Raw genomic sequence first — 21,220 nt, forward strand, 5'->3', positions numbered from 1 at the left:
GCTGCATAAGACCATGGCCCAATAGCATGTTTGGCGTCCAGCCGGGGCTCGTTTCACCGAAGAGCTAAGAGGGACTCCCGAAAACCAAGGCGCGATCGCCGTGTTCAATTCGGTGCTTCATGTTTCGACAAAAGTTGACTTCGCGCATAACTCCGTAGCGATACACTCGGCAAAAAGGTGAGGAGATTCGGAAGCATACCTTGCCTGTTTTGAAGTGACACCCGCACACAGAGGTTGCACGGGCTTGTGATCACGTTTGGCAAACAGTATCTCCCCGCGCCTGGTCTTTTTTTTTTTTTTTTTAATATTGATTTACACTTCCCGTGCAGCAGCCAAATATCGCACAAATCGCCGTTGCGATGTGCAGCGTTGACGGAAATGCGACAGCCGCACAGCTTGAGTCGGTGTCGTCTGCTGCCATGTGCTCCGTAATGGCGGCGCATGCCGCGAAACCGTATCCCAGAGTTCCGCGGTGTGACGTTGTTCAAGTTACGTATAATACTGGTGGGAAAGAAAGCAGGGATGAGATTGACACAAGAGTCTTTAAAAGTGTAGATAAGATTACATTATAAAAAATTTGCAGTGGCTTAGCTCGGTTATGCCAGGATATACGTAGCGTTAGCAAAGGTTCAGCTGATTATTCTTTGCTTTCCAGATTGTCTAGGATTATTAGCCTTCTGTTCATTCTTCGTACGCTGAAACGCCAATTGCCAGGCAACTACTTCGGGATCCGATGAGATGAGCTTCTCGGCTCTTCTGCGCCGTCGAGCAGCATTTGCGCTCTCCTTCTCTATGGCGTTACCCACCTGCAAACGCCAGTCAGAGGCGCTATCAAGCGGCCCCAGCGCAGTGTCAGACGGCAGAGACGGCGACTGCACAGCGAAGGCGAATAGCTGCGCGCGCGCCGGCGCCAATACGTCTACCAAGGCTACGACGTCACTCTGGAAAGCGCAGACCGGCGGCGGTGTCGGAGAGCGCGTGAGATGCCAGCTCCGGTGGCACAGCTGTGTGACATCACTGATCCTCGCGCATGCGCAGCACGGCTCATGACCCTCCACGTGAAATCTGCTCCGGCTAGGCAAGTGTAGCTAACGCTACAAAACCGGATATTGTACGAAGATAAAAGATTCCGGCAGGTCCCACGGATTGTGAAAATTTCATGCGAAGCAGTCTGCGAGTGTCTGCATTTGCCGGCTTCCCCCCTTTTTTTTTGTCAGGCGTTACGAGGTAACTCGACATCGTGTAGCAGTAGCAAATTGTTGCGCATTTAACAAGGACACAAAAGAACACACGATACGACAAACGAGCGTTCGTTTGTACACTCATGTCCTCCTCATATGTCAATTTTGGTAAATACAAAGTTATGTAGACGACCAAGAGAGCGCCTACACGTATACGCGGCTAAGCAGAAACGGTCGAAGTGTTTTTGGTTCGCCAATAAATGTTTCGCATTTAGAAACAGATGACAGCGAGTAGTAGTCCTGAGGAAAATTATTGGGGGGGGGGGGGGAGGCCTAGGGGTCCCCATTAAGTCGGTGGCTCCACCCAGGACGGACAGCTGGGATTTTAACGAACAGTTAACTGATCGCCGCGCTCATTCAGTAGGGATGCTAATAATGATCGCCATCATCACGTAATCGTTCATGGATGCGTACGACAACGCGTACTTCATCATTGCGTGTGTGTTGCGCACGGAAGCCGAACGTTCGGTGCAAAAGCATAAAGAGCGAAATGAAAGTGGTTTTAGGGAAAGAGCGCACTTCCTCCCCCGTAACTGAAAGCTCCGGTTTCTTCTTTATACCAAATTCTGATCGGTATGTATTGTTGTTCTTGAAAATATCACGCCTGCTTTCTGTGATGCTGATGATTCCGCTTGTTCTTTACCAGATACCGTGTTTACTCATATTAAATGATGGCGATGTTGACTATCCGCTGTTACAACAGCAAGACTGTCTTCATTCAATCTCATTCCAATGATTATCTACCTTAACAAAAGCCGGCAGATCCCACGCATTGTGGGAATCGATGTAATGCCAAGCAGCCAGCAAAGAGCTGCATACATCGTCTTGTATGTCGTTTAGCAAAATGCGTGTCATGGTTTTCATGTTAACTCCCATTATGTATGTTCGTCACACAGTAACGTCGCGCAATACCAACTTCGGGGTAGATCAAGCTAGCGAAACGGCCGCCAGCGCACCATGAGCCTGGCACGGAAGTCATGCTGTACATGACATGTGTGTCATGACTTTCATGTTAACTCGTGTTATTTATGTTCGTCACACAGTCACGTCGCAAGATAACAATTTCGGTGTATATCGAGCTAGCGAAACGGCCGCCAGCGCACCATGAGCGTGGCACGTGTCATGCTGTACATGACATGCGTGTCATGATTTTCCTGTTCGTGTTATTTATGTTCGTCACACAGTCACGTCGCGCAATACCAATTTCGGGGTAGATCAAGCTAGCGAAACGGCCGCCAGCGCTCCATGAGCGTGACACGTAAGTCATGCTGTACATGACATGCGTGTCATGATTTTCGTGTTAACTCGTGTTATTTATGTTCGTCACACAGTCACGTCGCGCAACACTAATTTCGGGGTAGATCAAGCTAGCGAAACGGCCGCCAGCGCCCCATGAGCGTGGCACGTAAGTCATGCTGTACATGACATGCGTGTCATGATTTTCATGTTAACTCGTGTTATTTATGTTCGTTACACAGTCACGTCGCAAGATACCAATTTTGATGTATATCAAGCTAGCGAAACGGCCGCCAGCGCCCCATGAGTGTGGCACGTAAGTCATGCTGTACATGACATGCGTGTCATGATTTTCATGTTAACTCGTGTTTTTATGTTCGTCACACAGTCACGTCGCGCAATACCAATTTCGGGTAGATCAAGCTAGCGAAACGGCCGCCAGCGCCCCATGAGCGTGGCACGTAAGTCATGCTGTACATGACATGCGTGTCATGATTTTCATGTTAACTCGTGTTATTTATGTTCGTTACACAGTCACGTCGCAAGATACCAATTTTGATGTATATCAAGCTAGCGAAACGGCCGCCAGCGCCCCATGAGCGTGGCACGTAAGTCATGCTGTACATGACATGCGTGTCATGATTTTCGTGTTAACTCGTGTTATTTATGTTCGTCACACAGTCACGTCGCGCAATACCAATTTCGGTGTAGCTCAAGCTAGCGAAACGACCGCCAGCGCCTCATGACCGTGGCACGTAAGTCATGCTGTACATGACATGCGTGTCATGATTTTCATGCTAATCGCGTTTTTATGTTCGTCACACAGTCACGTCGCGCAACACTAATTTCGGGGTAGATCAAGCTAGCGAAACGGCCGCCAGCGCCCCATGAGCGTGGCACGTAAGTCATGCTGTACATGACATGCGTGTCATGATTTTCATGTTAACTCGTGTTATTTATGTTCGTTACACAGTCACGTCGCAAGATACCAATTTTGATGTATATCAAGCTAGCGAAACGGCCGCCAGCGCCCCATGAGCGTGGCACGTAAGTCATGCTGTACATGACATGCGTGTCATGATTTTCGTGTTAACTCGTGTTATTTATGTTCGTCACACAGTCACGTCGCGCAATACCGATTTCGGTGTAGCTCAAGCTAGCGAAACGGCCGCCAGCGCCTCATGACCGTGGCACGTAAGTCATGCTGTACATGACATGCGTGTGATGATTTTCATGCTAATCGCGTTTTTATGTTCGTCACACAGTCATGACGCGCAATACCAATTTCGGGGTAGATCAAGCTAGCGAAACGGCCGCCAGCGCCCCATGAGCGTGGCACGTAAGTCATGCTGTACATGACATGCGTGTCATGATCTTTCATGTTAACTCGTGTTGTTTATGCTCGTCACACAGTCACGTCGCAAGATACCAATTTTGGTGTATATCAAGCTAGCGAAACGGCCGCCAGCGCACCATGAGCGTGGTATGTAAATCATGCTGTACAAGACATGCGTGTCATGATTTTCATGTTATGACTTGTCATTTATGTTCGTCATACAGTCATGTTACGCCATACCAACTTTGGTGTACATTCGATTAACCAAGCGACCAGGAGCGCACAAAGTCGTAGGCGGCTAGATAGATAGATAGATAGATAGATAGATAGATAGATAGATAGATAGATAGATAGATAGATAGATAGATAGATAGATAGATAGATAGATAGATACGCTCAAAGTCGCAGAAGTTCGCTAAGAAATGCTTCGCATTTAAAATAAAACCTGCCACTGTGTTCTAGTGGTTATGGTGCTCGACTGCTGACCCGAAGGTCGCGCGGGATCGAATCCCGGCCGCATTTTCGATGCAGGCGAAAATGCTCGAGGCCCGTGTACATAGATTTAAGTCGACCCAGGTGGTCGAAATTTCCGGAGCCCTCCACTACGGCGTCCCTCATAATCATATCGTGGTTTTGGGACGTCAAACCCCAACAATTATTATTTAACAAAATAAAGTAAAATTATGGTCAAGGAATCGTATGCATATATAGATTACAGCTAAAGCTGCGGAAACGAAAAGGAATGATCCGAAGATGTGCACAGCGCACTTCCAAACTTTGTATTGCAGGCTACTGACCTTTTTCCCCCTCCACCAGTTTTAATCATCCATCTCTCAGATGCACCAGCTATGATGGTTTTTCATCTTTATACCGATCAACAGAACCTTCTAAAGCGGGCTTTGATCTATAACGATGACTACATATGGCCCTCACGCGAACATTTCCACGAAGGATGGCGAAGGAGTGAAGATGGGGGCACCAACGGCAGCTTCGGCTGGCGATATGTTGCGGATCCTCACGAGCACCAGGAGCGTAGCCATAAATGCCTTTCGGGGGGGGGGGGGGGGGGGGGGGGGGGGTGGTCACCTCTTTATATATCTTCGTGTGTGTTGGCAGATACAAAATGTAAAGATTTCTAAGGTGCTGGGGTGAACCCTCCTGGCTACTACTCTGAGGCAGGCGCGGCCACGCAGGCGCCTTTCGTTTATCTACACGCACTCGCGCCACGGCGGCTCTTGAACGACGTGTAATTTGCTCGCCACAGGGCGCTTCTACGCCGGAGATATATTCGCACGCGCCGGTTTGCGCTCATAGCGTAATTGAAAGTGTATATGCACACACGCACGCACTCGCAGCCCGAGCCTCGCCACACGTGGCGAGTATAGTACACATGCGCGCCGCCCTATTCGCTGAGCCACGCTGTTCGGGCCGACAGCCTTAACAAGAGGTCTGGACAGCCAGCCTGCGAACAACGTACGCAAGAGAGGGCAGCCGGGGACAGACGAGCGCGCGCGGTTAAAACACGTGAGAGCGCGAGCGGCTGCGACGCCGCGGCGCTGCCTGCCGTTGAGGGCCCCCTTGTTCCTTCCTTCCGGAGCCGCGCGCGCGAACGCCCGCTATCGAAACACCTGCTGCCGCTGCTGTTACTGCTGTTGTGGCGGCAGGCCCGAGTCTCCCTCGCTTGTGCCCGTGCGGTGAGTGCAGGAAACCGCGCAGTGTCTGTGTGGTACGTGCCGCGCGGTTACGGACGACGACGACGTCTTGAAGTCGAGCGAGCCGCGCGGCTCGATGCGTCGACCGCGCCAGCGTTCCTCGCCGGCTGTTCGTGCCAGGCAGGCAACGACGACGCCAGGATGTGCGACGGCGAATCGTCGTCCTCCTGCTTCGGACGCGCAAACCGCCCCTGTCGCGAGCGCAGTCGATCGTGGACGAACTGCTGGACGAAATCAACGTGGGCCTCCACAAGCAGAGGCCCACGCGCCGTTTCAGCGCCGACAGTGACGCCTGCGCCACCGACTGTTCCATCCTCAGTGCGGCCAGCATTAGGGCCGAAGTCAGGTGCTACTCGAGGCAGCAGCTCGCGGCGAAAGGTACGTGTCTTACTTGCGACCCCGGCACCATCCCACGTGTCTTACGTAAGCGATCCTACCTGTGACGGTTGACGATTTGAATGAAGCGTCATATGACAAGGGTACCGACATGGGCTTGTCGGTTCATCGTAAACGGGCTTGTCACATAGCGCGGAAACAAAACAAAGATGAATTAACAAGCGGACACAAGCGCTATGTCCGTTTGTTAATCTTTGTCCTCGTTTATTTCCGTGCTATGCTACAAGTCAGTCATATGACAACCGCGGAGGTTGACTGCCCGTTCTGGTCTGATCCCCGCGCCTTCGTGCCGCGTGTGTCCTGTCCCAGATGGTGAGGAGTGCGTTAACTGTCCGTGTATCACAACCGGTTAGAGAAACAACACGATTGACCTTGCGGTTCGTGTACGTGCCGCAATCTGGTGTCTACACCGCGTACTTCCGTCCACGTTTTTTTGTAACCCGCGTGTCTGCTATACATCGAGGGGAGGAGGGGGGGGGGGGCGATTTCCGCAGGAAATGTGGCGCGAGACAATTTTTTCCGGGCCTTGCACCCTCCCGTAACGCTGGCGCACTCCTCTCAAGACTTTCGCATAGTGTATATGTGTATACGTAGCAAGCTGCGCTTGTTGGTTTGCGCTGTCAGTAAGGCATTTTCGTTTCTCAGTCGCTCCCTCACACTTGCCTTTTTGCCGCAGACGATGTCCGGGAAACCGTTGCTGCGCTGTGCCGCAGCTGCGGTACGATTCGTTTGTTGGTGTTACTTTCGTATAGGCTGTTACTCCTCGGGTGATAAATAAGGCTTTTCAGTGGGCGTGTGCAGCCGGAATGCGTGTAGAGAGGATCCGGATGGCACACTTGTTAGAGCGCGTGACACTCGTACCGGAGTCGGGACAAAGGCAGATGGAAACAGGGTCGAAAGACGCCGATCATGTCTACTGCGGTGTCGCTGATGTGCCTGCGCGTGTTGGCGGCGCGAGCTCTTCGCGTGTGTTGGTTCGCGTTCTGCAGGCTGGACATCGAGACGTTGCGAAGCTATGCGTCATCGCGTCATAGGGAGGGCAACACTTATTTAGGAAATGCCTGTCCTTAGCCGTGATTCGAGACTAAGAAAGAGTAAGATGGTTGGCAGAATAATGGCAGTGACATTGACGACGGAATGCGTCGATTTGTTGACGGTTGCTTGGTAAATTCATTGATTACTTCATGTGGTCAAACATCTTGAAGCTTCAAGAGCCTTAGCGAGACGCCACAGGCTCCGCATTAATATTTATTGCCTGTGGCGGGGGTGCAGCCACTATTTTATTTCGGTAGGAGGCTCGTACGACTCCACTGTATGCATGTCCGTGCGTATGCTTGTATAAGTGCGTGTATATGTTTGTATAAAACTGTTAAAATATTAGAGAATCTGAACCACCACCTCCCTCTGGTTCCGTGATTGCTAAAGACACAACCAAATGGATCCAACATACAATTAAGCAGAGTAAAGTGTAGGGGACATTATTTGTATTTTTTAACTGTATTGTAGTAATTACGGCAAATTAAAATGAATTAGAGTGAATGAAAAGGTTCACAGCATATCCACGGGTGAATGATCAAGAGCTTGGGCGAAGCTCCTGAAGCAATCATGGTTACACCGTGAAATCTTCAGTGGTTTCGCCCAGCAGTAATCAAAGCGATAGCCCAGTACATCATCAAAGACGTGACAAACACTTTATATATTTATACAAGAGATTTTATTAATCGTAAGTGGTTTCCGTGAACGTGGCTTCCGTCCCCCCGTCCCCCCATAATAACGGCTTTATGGTCGATGAAGTGATGGATCGGTGATGGGTCGTAGTGGGATGTTTGCAAAGACGAAGTAGTGGGCAGTTTGCAAAGGTGGCTTCCGTTCCCCCTTCATTAAAACGGCTTTATGGTCGGTGAAGTAATGGACTCGGGGATGGATCGTAGTGGGATGTTTGCAAAGACGAAGTATAGTGGGCAGTTTGCAAAAGTGGTTACGCCGGACAACGGAGACGTGACAAGGTTACACTAAGAGGAGCTTCGCCCCTAAAAACGCCCTTTCCGTCGGCGTTCCCGAACCCACAGCCCTCGGGCTTGCCAACGGAAAGGGTGTTTTTTCGTCCACTTTAACTCATGTAAATTTATGTCATGATTACTACGCTACCGTTAAAAAAACAAATATATAATGTCCCCTCCCCTATGTTTTCCTTGGCTTAGCTGTCTGTTGGGCTCACATTGGTTGTGTCTAACAAAGAAACGAGCCCTTCGAATAATACTCCTTACGTGGTTGTTTGAGGTGACACAAGAGACTCCACACACGCGTTTTTGCGCACCGACTCCTTCAGAATGCTGCCGCCGCGGTCGGGAATCGAACCCGCGACCTAGGTATTCAACAACAGGATGTCATAACCTCTGAGCCGCCGTGCTGTTACCAGACATGGACAGGTAGAGAGGCGTCGGTTATGGGTGGAGCAACTGTGCGCTCGCATTTTGACCACAACAACGATGCCTCGGTCAATGTGCACAGTTCGGTTTCTAACGTAAACCTGCTACGCAGCAAGATGCGGGTTCGAATCCCGGCCACTACGACCGCATTTCGGTCAGTGGGGGAGAAATGCAATAAACGACTGTGTACCTATAGGTACACGTTGAAGAACCCGAGGCCGTCAGTATGAATCCGGAGTGTCGCAGGTATATCGTTAATATTGAATTCGTGTTCGAAGCATCGAATACAAGCACAGCCTCGTAATTAAGCTTTCGTTATGCAGGACAAACTCCATGCACACTTAGCATTTCAGCTTGTTTAGAAACGAGAAAAACGTTCGGCTGACTATTCTGGAGCAGATTTTTTATTATAATAATAATGTCTGATACACCTCTGGCTTTCCATAGCAAACGTGTTTACGCGGAGGCAGAGTGTAAGTAACTATGAAAGGTGTGGTCGACGACAAACAAATGTCGTATAATAACCTTTACTACATGTGGTGCCATTTACGATTTCAAGTACGTTCAACCGGGCAGCTCGTAAATGCGATATACGTGCGAATTCGACTCACACATGCGCGCGATCGTGACAGTTCACAATGCATGCCGTGGTGGAAAGGGGCGCGCTGCTCGCTGCAATGTATGTACACGTCGAAAATTCACATACGCCACATGCCTCAAAATGGAGCAGCTATTATTTTCTATAGGCTCACAACGCACGGTAGTAAATAATAGTGCCCCTATTTGTTTGAATGCGAGTATTTTTTGTTATTTATGCTGTTTTACCAGATACGAATGTATACACGCATTAGAGGCGGCTGTATTGGTACCGCACAGTTTAGAAAATGTAGGCCCACACATCCCCATAAACACACAAACAAAAAATTACTTTCTTTCTCACTCCATGTATTTCTTTCTCTTTATTTCTCTCTCCCTCTATTTATCGCTTTCTCTCTCTGTCTATGTTTTTATGTCTTCTAATCTTTTTATGTCTTTATTCCCTTCATTTCTCTCTATTTTTCCTCTTTTTTTCTCTCTTTCTCTCTATTGGCTATCTCTTTCGATATATCTTTCTCTCTCTCTTGTTCACGTGTTCGCTTCCGTTTGACACTCGCACCTGCTGTACACGGTAGTGGGGCCTGCCCAATTCCTGCGTTGCATACCCACCTGAGGAGTTCTGCACGACGGAGCACAAGTTACCGATAGCTTTAAACACCTTCATCTGTAAAGAGAACGAAAAGAGAGCGTGCCGGTTCATTATGATGTCCCGTCTTCTTTCACGCCCTGCTTTTAGATTATGACCACGAACTATAGTGTACTAGAATATTTTTTCATTATTCTAGTCATCTCTCCCAGTAAATCGTTCTATCCGATTCGGCTATTTCGCCGTGCTCTTCATACCATGCCAACGGCTCTTCCTTTTCTTCTTTTTAGTCACGTGAACGCCGCAAGGACGAAGTGAACGCGCAGCTCGCGCGGTCACGTGATGTTTTCTGCGTCATTTATCACTCTCCGGCTTTTCGTTCAAGATCGCGTTCGCATGAGAAGGCTTTAGCCTTAATGAAGCAAATTTGTTTGTGTATTTGTGACACCGCGTAGTAACTATGCCTAAGGCAGGGTCTCGAAATAATCATAAAAAAAAGATTAAGCCAGAGAAATATCTAACTATGCAAATATTAAGTCGATGTTGATTGTTGAAATAGCCGTCCAGAAACCTCGTAGTGCTACTTTTATGCCAAGGAAGTGCTTATTTTGAAATAAAATAACGTTTTAGTGGTCCGCATCGCGTTAGCGCACTTCAAATCAGCCGCCTGAAATCCGACTTTCATACGTCACTGCTGCCGTGCCCAACGTTGCCCGCCTTTACTGCGCGGCCGCCAACACTAGTAGCAGTAGAGCGAAAGTAGCGGGACCCACAGCAGCAACAACGGCCATCGAAGCCATCGAAGCTTGCCGCAATCGCCGCAATGGGTGTGGACGGAGAACTTGACAACGAGACATTGGCTCGCGACGCTGGGCTGCAAATTCAGCGACTTGAGCCCCGATGAACGCGGTGTGCTGCTGAGGGCTCGTAGTGCCGGCGTCTTGCATGCGACATTTTGTCGAAATTTCTGTCAGAGCGACTTTCACGAGCGCGCAAAACACACGCGGTAGTACGCGATCCCGAAACTACCACTGAGACGCGACCGCGTGAGCGAAGCAGGGCGCCGGGCGAAGCGCAGTTCGGCGAAAACGGAACCTTTGAACCACGCGCGCCGTTCCCCGTGGCAACACCACAGAGGTTCTTTTTTCCATGAATCAAACGGAAACGAACAAACAGCATTTTATTACGTTTTTTGATGCACGGAAGGTTCTTTTTTATTGCTGCTAGTTTGATTACTAGTGATTTATTGTAGGCGGACTCTCATACGTCATTGAAAATGTCCCACTCGTGGCGCTCATCATGTGGTACATTTAGCTTAATTTCTCGGTAAGTAGGGCACTGCTGTTGATAATATTGCCGTTTTAGAAGTTGTCATACATTGAGCTTTCACTCTGACATAAATTGTTATTTGCCTTTAGTGTCCCTTTAACTAAAGGTTTGCGTACACCGTCCAGTAAAAAACGCTACTATAGCCCACGAATGTCGTCTTATAGTTTGAAAACCTCCGCCAACCACGAGATGGATGTAGTTTTGGCATTGTGCAATTTAAACTTGGAAGTTTATTAATGCAGGCCTCATTCACTGGCAATATCCACAGTGGACGTGATACGTACATACACTCGAGGTCCTGCGTCCGGTACTATCAAGTTGTCAAGATACGAACGAACTAGTCATTTTTATTTTCGACGTGCATGGAACGCAGCCGTGTTTAACGTCACGTGATTTTTTTTTTTGTACGCTCACTTCTTTCCATCTTTTCATCCCTTAGTTCCCTTCCCCCTGCGTAGGATAGCAAACCGGACGTACTTCTGGTCGACCTTCCCGCCTTTCCTTCCCCCTTCTTCTTCCTCCTCCATATTTACACATGCTACATTCTAGCAGTATATGGAAGGTAACGCAGCCGGTAATTGTAACTTCTTATAAAGTTCGTGTTTCTGCGAGTATTTACAGTGTAGCAGTTGCGCATAGTCAGTCTCACGGCAAACATTCGAAAGAAATAGTAAGAATATTTTTAAAATTTATACGTGAATCTGGCCACCATATTCAGTATATCGACTATATATTCACAATATACTGGCAACATTGTTCGCTTCTGTAGGAACTACAGAGGCGCAGGTTTCCCATTATCCTGCAGGGGACGACACAGCCTGCGTCTACGGCGTGAGGAGGTGTGTGTGCGTGTGGGGAGGAGGGGGGTCAGCTCTGTCTAACTGTGCATTTGGAGTGACGTACATGAAATAAGATAAGTCTGCAACCATTGTAGTAATCTAAATTATAGGAAGTTTGTGCGATTTTCATTCCAGCATTAGCCTACATGTGTATAGAATAAAATGAAGCCTCTGATGAGTGCTGCTAAGGTATGTGGCAAGAAGTGCAACGCCCCCCCCCCCCCCCCCCACCCGACCCTTCGGACGAGTTTCCTCTGCTAACCAAAGCGGATGATTACGTGTGTCCGCTTTTAGTTATGATGACACCATTTGAAAGAGAAATGGTTCAAGGACACATGTCGACACAGAACCGATCATGTGCACAAGCACAGGCGGCTTTGAGTGGAGCACGATTGAGTGACAGGTCATATGGCAGTTGTGGCATGCTCGCCCTGTACATGTGTTGTGCTGTCTTTTTTGTTATACGCTGTTCACTTTATTGTATTTTAATTGTTTTCTATCCGGTCACTGACCCAGTTAACTGACACTTATGGAAACAGCAGACGCAATGCGGATCGCACGGTCACCCAGGCTTTTATTTTATTTACCTTTTTCTAGGGAGTGGGTGACCTGCGTACCTTCGATGGCCTATTTGTGTAGTACACCCGCATTTCTGTACACTTGCCGGCGCCGGATTTTTCGCGAATTATGCCGTCGCCGCCACCGAAATTTCAACTCATAGAAGCTTTGCTTAATAATACTAATGATGCCCTTTTCTGTTCTGTCTTGAATCCTTCCTTGATGGTACGCGTCTTTTTCGTATTTCAGTAAGCATGCACCAGCTAGCCCAATAACAAGTTTTACTAATACTAATGGTGATGATGATAATAACTAATACTAAGCATTTTAGACATATTTCTTTCGTCAAGAAGCTCCTACACGAAGTGCATTTAAACGAGGGGTGACCGCTGCACACTCCCAAGGCGGACGCCTCCCTAAAAAAAATGTGACTATATTTCGGTCGTCCTTTTACATGTCCCCACATGGGCGGAGCCACGGGGCCGGCCCCCGTAAGGGGTGCCCAGGCCCCTTCAGGACCTTTAATAAAGTTCTCTCTCTCTCTCTCTCTCTACCTTCTCGTTTCGTTGGTTCGTACGCGAGAACAGTTAGCACCGGCGCCTAAAGTTTTTTTTTTTTTCTCTTTCTTGCTTTCTCTTACGCGTTTTCCTGCATGCACTTCTCGAAGCGGCAGCTCCACGCATCCTTCACTCTAAGAAAAAAACCGGCTGAAGGGGGAGTAAAGTCAGCTTTAGTCCTCAGATCGTGTCGTTAGTCCCAACTGCCGCGAAGTGCGTGTGGTGTGCAAATTCGGAGGACAAGACCACGACCTCCTCTATAGACTTCCGACCTGCTCATGCCGCCGCTCCCCGTGTCGCCAGTTTTTTTTAGTTCTCCAAACTGCCACCGCACGCCGCGGCGCCACAACTGACCCCCACTATGCCCTCGCTATCGGTTGCTGCTTCCGCAGAGTCTGCTTGTTCGGCGCGTATAGTAGGCGCTCGCCTTTGCGACATTCGGAAGTTATTGCATGACATCAGTGACACGCGATAACCTCGTAGTGACTGCGCAATCAGAAGCAACGTTATAGGCAAAGGTAGCAGTACATTCCCCCAATGGTGCGCTGCTGCGTTTTCAAAGGTTTATGGTTTCTTTTTTAACTCGTACCAGCTATGTACGAAGAGTTCCCGGTGCATCATTAGGCGACATCCCGATTTTCCTATGTATAAATTTGTACGAGATACTACGAAAGCCGTCATTTCTGATCGAAGAACGGGGTGTCGAGCGCTCTTTCAGCATGATAGCGACGAATTGCAAAACAAATATATCGCAGACCTAAACTGACAACGCGTTAAAGTAGCGTCGAAGATGAATATGCAGAAGACAAAATAATACTACATGTCCAGCGAAAGAGTGTTCGCGACAGACAACTCGATACGAGAATCTGTAGAAGAGTACTCTAGGTCAAGTATACCGGAGAGCCTACTCATGTCTAGCAGATATACCAAAGAATGAGAATGGGTGCATTCTTAACCCATGGCTGACACTACCACTGTCACAGAATGGGAAAGTGTACATTAACTATTCGAGTTTGCCAGTTCTAACATGCAATGAAGAAACTTGGAGAGTGACAATGAATACTACAGAAGTTAACAACCACGCATGCCATGGAACGAAAAATGATAGGAGCAAAACCAGGGCTAGGCAGCAAGAGTATTTCAATAGTATTTTAGAGATACTTTTGGGTATCTGTATCTCTGTATCGAGATTGATTTGCAAAATGGTATTTGTATCTCAGTAGTGAAATATACTTCTACGATGTACGTATCGATCATATATATCGCGATACAGTGCAGGACACGGGTACCATATATATCGTTACTTTTTTTTTTTTTTTGTCGGAGCTGAACTCAATGTGTTCAAAAGGGGAAAGGAAGACTTTTTTTGTCCTAATCCAAGCAACAAGGCACGTCGCCGGTCTGTGACACAGTGCGGGCGGCGAAGGGTTCCCCACGCGTGCAGAATGGCCCATCTGATAAACCGTCCAACGCCGCTAACGGCACAATTGCGGAAGCAGTTATTGCCATCCAGTGCCGATTAAAGTATACTGTCTCTCGCGGCAGGTGTCGCACCGCAAATTTTTTTTTCTTAGGGTTCTAAGCCATTTCGCGAGTTTTGTGTTGAGGTTTAACCGATGCTGTCTAAATTACAGCCTATTTGAGTATAGCTGCTGTTCTAAAGTGCAATTAACGCACCAACATTTTCAGCAAAACAGATCTGATGTCTAGAATAAATGTCTACTCTAGTATTTGCATTCTTGTATCTGTATTCCCGGTATACTTTTTTTCGTCTTTTTGCGAAAGCATTTCGGAAATATCCCGTTATGTCAAAAACACATATGTATCTCAGAACCTGTGCTTGAGGCTCCCAGCACATGTATTTCGATATCTGTATTTAGGAATACTTTTCTGTGAATCTCTGCCCAGCCCTGAGTAAAACTAAAATATAGGAAGACAGGAGAGTAGATAAAAAAATATGTGTAACTGATATACTAGTTGATATTCGGGCGACCGCTTGCGTCGAATACAGTGTTTCGTAGTCCTGCAGAAACTCGGCTTTAAGATGAACCCACCATCAGCCCTTGGACGAATTATTTTTGCACATACAGCTATAGAGAACGATAAGGTAGGGCACCATTGCACGAAATAACGCCAGGAATATAAGGACTGCATTCTGCAGGCCATTCTTTGTATATTATGTTTGATTTCTTTGTTGCCTACACGTTCCCGCTGCTCGCACGTAGACGGATACATAATGCAAAGGCCTTCGCGCGCTTAGATTTTGGGTCAGGTGGTCAACATTATTTAGGAGCCCTCCACCTACGGTGCTTCGCATAGCCAGAGTGTTGCTTTGAGACGGTAAAACTCTGTGAATCAGTCAGTCTAGACGCTAGAAACTCGAAAAAAGACGATAATTACGCGCTCACTAGTGCGCCAGCAACCCAAGACCAGCGTGCGCTCAATGTAAACGAAGCCGCCGCATCGTCTGCTATGGGGGTAAGTGCTGGCGGCACCTGGCGGCACTTTCGGTCCCTATCCGCAAGCTTTCAGGACCGCGCGCCGCCGTAGGGGGAGCGCCGATGAGCAGGTCGTAAGTTTATACACGGCCGGTCTAGAGGCGCGCGCTCGCTCCTTCCCTTACGGCCTGAGCAGCCGCCGGGAGTACAATGGAACTTTTTCTATACAGTCACGACGGCGCGCTCCGCGTGAGGGCGTCGCGAGCCAACCGCCCAAAGCGCGTTTCGCCGCATGCGCTTCGTGTTGAAAACCAGCAATGCCCGGCCAATTTCTCGTGCTAATTACTTCTTTCGGTTGCAGCAAGCGGTGAAGGAAGTACAGGTGCGTGTGGGGACAGTCTGCCTTTCTCGGCACTCGGCAATAGAAGACGCACACGCAGCGCTACTAGCAACAACAATATTTTTTAAGACCCGACCACCTCATATTCGATGGAGGCGAAAATGCGTGTGCTTAGATTTAGGTGCACGTTAGAGAACCCCAGCTGCCACAGCAGTGCATTTTTGGTGGGCCACGCATATTACAACGTCACAGAGGGGAGCCGTCACAGCTGCTTTGACCCACATTGTCAAGGAAAAGGCGCTACCTTCAAAAGACATGGGCATTCGCGACGAAAACATTGAAGAAGCGGCGGTGCCTATTCCGGAAGATGTTATTGATGAACTTGAAGCTCTGCGAGAACCTCCTCGCAAACCACCGAACTCTGTTGCCTATTCAGGCTTGGTGTATGTAGGTGGTTACATTGCCAAACTCATCACTGATGTCGGTTGCGAAACATGCGCCATGCTAGTGACGACAAACAAAACGAGCAGTCCTTTGTATCATCTTCTCCGTCAGCAAGAAGCCTATGATCTGCACTACCCAAAGCCGGAGTTACTATCAATGCTGGACACAATTGTGACGTTCTTCGAGAAAGCAATCAAATATCTTCCTCGAACGAAAACCCTCGAGACTCTGCAATTGACTGTTGAGCCATACCTTGAAGATTCGCCACTTCTGGACTGTCCGGAAGGTGTGGACAAGAGTCACGCGAGAGTGCTGGCTCATATTATTTCCGAGAAGTTTCTCCGGATTCTTCTTATTAACTACACAAAAAAGTTAACAGATCAGAATGACAGGCCTTCCGGTTTTATTCACAAAACCCTCGCGGAAGCATATCAGGCTGTGACAGACTTGACTCCTTTAAACTGTGATCGTCACTGCAGTGTTTTACCAGCAGTGATTTTTTTTTCAGTTCTGCATGCGCATATTGTTGTAGTACCAAGGAAAACATTCTGTTTCCCATTGAAAGGATTCTCTGAAAGTTTTTTATGTTTCCTCTTCGTCTGCAGCGTGGCCGTCCCCATTATGCAGTGACTTTCACTTTTTTGAAGTATTTGTTTCAATATTAAAGCACGAATTAAGATGCCTCCAACAAAAAATGTGCAATTTTGTTATTTTCAAGTACACCGACGGCCGGCACATACATTTTAAATAAACATTTCCTAAACCATCATTAAACCGTTTCCTCAACCAAATGCAATGTCCATCCTCTTACTTATTCTCGAAGTTACAGAAACCTAAAAAAAAAAAAAACAAGGCTGTGTTATAACCGCGTCGATGCTTTGCAGAGCAACATTAGCGGGCTTATGAGCGGCCTGCGCCACCACTTCTGTAAAGCGAAATTTACCAGGGTCACCATATATACTTGCTACCATGTTTCTATTGCATTGGTACCATGAATACCATATAGAGTAACTTCAGAAAGCGCCACGGTAAGTCGGAAGCCGAGAACTCCCTGCGCGCGCTAGCCTCCGCAACGGCCGGGAGTGAGTTAGGGAGCAGTTGGCTCGGAGCGCCCCCACGAAATTGCGGCCATAGGTAGCAACAGCCCCCCGTGCGCAGGCCGTAAAGGAAGGAGCGAGCGCGCGCCTCCAGACCGGCCGTGGTTTATAGAGGAGGTCGTGGACAAGACATACCTCGGAAAAGACTAATGGGGGGACGAACGGTTGCATTTACTCCTGCGGGTAGAGGTTGAAGGGAAGACGTTTTTTCTGTGGCCTTTGTTTGCAGCAAGGCTCAGCATCGAACGAACGCGAAGCAGTGATCGTAGACCCACGAATGCGTCTTTCAAAGGTCATGAGCTTAGCTCTCGGCCAGGTGCGCCCTATTGTTCCGAAGCCCTCCTTTCTACTCTGTCGCGGTGCGGGTTGCAGGCGGCGACGACCTGAGGGGTAAGGAATTCGGCGAGCGCATGTTCAAAATGTCCACTGCACAGATGACAAGAAGGCATCGGCGCGTCGGCCCGCTTACTGCTGCAATCAAGAGAATAACGCGAGAAAAGTGTAATTTAATTTGTAGTGTGTTAATATTGTGTCATAAATTATGAGGACTTGAAACTTAGTTCACCAATAAGCTTCCCAATATTCACTGGCGGTGACAATCGTGTAAATCTGACGGACGTTTCAGCGCTTATGTTGGGTATCCTTCCGCGCCGCACTCTTTCTTCTTCAGTATCGCTCGCCGGAGTGTCGACTGCGGGTCTTTTTCGTCACTTGTGATCTATCTTGCTCTTGTTTCGGGGTCAGCGAGTGCCGCTATTTACGCAGACTATGAACGCAGCTGTGAAGAACATAACTCGCTGCATGTGCTGCAATTGTGGACGCGCATACACGTTTGTTTCTGTGTACCGGCTGTTCATTGGATCCAACATCGTAACTTGCCTGCGGAAAAATGGACACCTCAGCTTACATGCAAGACTCCATCGCAGCTTCCTTTCTGCAAAGCATCTGAGATGGACGCCGTCACATCGAGGTGTGATCAACAATTTCTGGATTTACTTGCTCTGCAAAGAACGTCCCTCTGCTAATTTTGAAGGTAAGTTTATTATTTTCATTGCCTTGGTACATTGTATTATAAATAATATGAAGACTAAAAAAGCACTGTGCGTCGCATGTTTTTGAGCATGCGACTGCGCAATTATTGGGGCTTACGTGATTAAGTCGTTCTCTTCTAGCTACTTTATTTTGTAACAAATTTTTTTTTTGTATTTCTTCCAGGTAGGACTCGCCCTAGTAATTCGGGAACAGGCCCCACACCAAATAAATGGTGGCATTCGTTCCTTTTTGGTGTTTTCTAAAAATAAAGATTGATGTTAATAGAATCGTGTTTCTCTTTCTTCCTTGAATACTTTATAGAACACCATAGGTTATCTGCAACTTACACAATCAAGAAATCAAAACCGTTGGTAACCTGAATCACTGTGCATGTGTGTGTGTTTGGTGTCATTCATGTGACCAGTGTTCCCGTGTCGTGGTTTGCCACTTCTCGCCAAGTTTTTACCTTGTTCATAGGATTCAAAGTGTTTTAAACGATTGAAAGATCAGGGCACGCAACTAAATATTCTCGCTCGGGCAAGTCTTGAAGCCGGTATACACAATTTCTCTCAAGTTCGGCAAAGTAAATTTGAATGATCAGCATTATTGCTTCCAAGCGCTCACTGAATGCATTAATAGCAGTTAATACATGTAAGTTGGGTACCACTTCTAAAGCACTATTTAAGTGCCATGTTTCCGTGAAATGTCCATTCCTAAGAGCGCAGGAACTTCGCCACCATTTTTTGCAATTGCGAAGCGTGATTTGCTCTCCCAAGGATCATTTCTAAGGATCAACCAATACTCCTTGAAGGAGTAACATTTGTTCCTTCAGGGACCATTTCCAAAAACCAACTGTTAGTCCTTACAGGAGTAACATTTGCTCCTTCAGGGACCATATCCGAAAATCAACTGTTACTCCTTACAGGAGCAACCGTTAGTCCTTTGCAGTTAATCCTTCAAAGACTAACTGTTTATCCCCTTGCAGTTCATCCCCAAAAGGACTATTGGTTGTGGCAAATCAGTTTATCCCCAAAAGGACTAACCTCCCTACCCCTTTTAGTCCTTTTTTTCTTAGAGTGTTGTCTTCGTGTCACGAGCTCGCGTCGTGTCGAGCGCTAAAAGAAGCGCCGCGCGCGCCACTGCCGAGAGTCATCTCATTTGCCCACTGTCAGCAAGAAGGGACGAAGAGCGCGCTGTTCGTGTTAGCGCAGCTGCCGGCTGCGACGCGTTGCGCGCCATTCTGCGAACTGCGAAGGTGCGGAATACACACACAGCGCATCAAAGACTAGGCGTACGAGGAAAAAACCGTTATGTAAACGCTTTCACACGGACGCATACGGGTGCCTCTCCTTCTCCCCCCCCCCTCTCTCTCTCTTATCTCCCTCCAACTTTCTGCGCTGTCTCCTTGCTGTCTGCAGCGTATCTGGGCCTCCTTTTGCAGCCTCCGCGGATGACAGCACCTCTCAATGAGAGACTCACGCGTGATGAATTTCCGTGCCTTGTGTGTTTCTTTGAAGTCTTGTTTCTTTAGTCGGCCGGCGCATACGCGCAATAAGGGTGCATCGTCAAAAGCAGGACCGTGATCAGAGTTCTTTGAAAGCAGCGATGATCTAATGACGATTACGATTGGGTATTTATCGAAACTTATCCTTATAGTTAGGTAGATCTTTACGGCTCGTCGAAACTATACATCGGGTTCTTAGCCGCTTTATTTCACAACGTCTTAACGGGGGAGGGGCCAGGTTTTTTTTACGGGGGGGGGGGCACCCACGGCAAATTAGTTCGGGGGGGGGGTGCAGGGAGGTGGGAAGCTTATGAGCCGTGTTTTGACAATGTTTGCCCTAATGGGGGGTGGGGGGGGGGGGTAGGCGCCCTACCACAACCGTGGCGCCGCCCCTGCGTCTCAGCAAACTACTATTTTGCGTAATTTCATAAGTATAGAGAAATAACTTGCACGTAAGCAAGTATTGGTGTAAAGAGAGCGACAAAAAATGTACGGTTCGTTGCCCTTTGCTTGGCGGCAAGAAAGGAGGGTAAAAAGAGGGGAGAGCATGCAAGGCCGTTAGGGAGCAAAAGTGAGAATTAAGCCTGTTAGTTTGGGTTCATTGAAACAGCGCAGAGTCAGTGCTCGTGTTGTTCAGTGCTCTTGTGTGTGCTTTCGTCTTTGCGCTGTTTCAAAAATGAGCCTTTAGGAAGTTTGCAGCACGTGCGCAAAAAAAGAAAGTTAGTTTCGCTGAAAGGGCGAAGTAATGAATGCGATAGCAACAAAGTGGAATGTTATAGGAAGTAAGGATAGTATCTCACTCGTTTAGTATGTGACCTGGCGTAACTCACCCAGACGCTGGCGTAAGCAAACGCGGCCGTTGCAGCGATTGAAGCGACCTTCGTGATGTCTGTATGGCTTCAACGAAAACTTTGCGGTGAGAGCACATCACGTACAAAGGTATGTGCTGTCCGCTGATCCTCTGTAACGATACGGTCCCGGCCGGTCAAAGTGCGCATGCATTTCTTGCCGAAACCAAGTCCGCCCCCCACCCCCTCCGGCATCCGTCCATGCGCCTTTCGCGCGACGGAAACGGCCTGCGCGTTTCCTCTCCGCATGAGCCGCGATCGTCGGCAGCTATTGCACGCTTTCACTCGCACATAAACATACCACGCGGGGGCGATGTTATCGATTTGGACTCTATACGGAACATCACGGCGACGGCAAAAGTGCGCCTTGAGTGTGCATAGAATTACTATCGCAATAAGACATTGAACTGTGCCAACTTCTCTATCCTGCACTGGCCCCATCCCCCCCCTTCCGTTCTTCTATCCGCTTTGCGCCCAAGGCGTACATCTCCAGCTACATTCCCTGTTCAGCGATTTCCCATGTCCTTGCTCAATATCGCAAGACTAGTCCTTGAGTTTAAAACAAGAAGGAAACTGTGGTCGCCCGCTTTTCTGTGGAATTTCGTTGCTTACACGCACGTCCCATTTCTTCCGCCCTGCCTCCAAGCATAACCTCTGCGTGGCCACACACCCATCTGCATACACCGTGCCGCCCGATCTTG

General features: G+C 48.2%; 1 protein-coding gene across 1 annotated transcript in view; it reads left to right on the plus strand.

Annotated features, from left to right (window-relative positions):
• The first annotated feature begins 1,643 nt into the window (after window positions 1–1,643).
• The window catches only part of LOC119397585 (uncharacterized), a 191,153-nt gene continuing 171,576 nt past the window's right edge, over window positions 1,644–21,220 (plus strand). Inside the window, exons 1-2 of the mRNA XM_037665010.2 lie at window positions 1,644–1,678; window positions 5,581–5,903. Of these exons, the coding sequence (XP_037520938.1) occupies window positions 1,644–1,678; window positions 5,581–5,903 (358 nt within the window). The remainder of the gene's footprint in view (window positions 1,679–5,580; window positions 5,904–21,220) is intronic.

This window comes from Rhipicephalus sanguineus, chromosome 6 (genome assembly GCF_013339695.2).
Source record: "Rhipicephalus sanguineus isolate Rsan-2018 chromosome 6, BIME_Rsan_1.4, whole genome shotgun sequence".
In the NCBI taxonomy this organism is placed as follows: domain Eukaryota; kingdom Metazoa; phylum Arthropoda; class Arachnida; order Ixodida; family Ixodidae; genus Rhipicephalus; species Rhipicephalus sanguineus.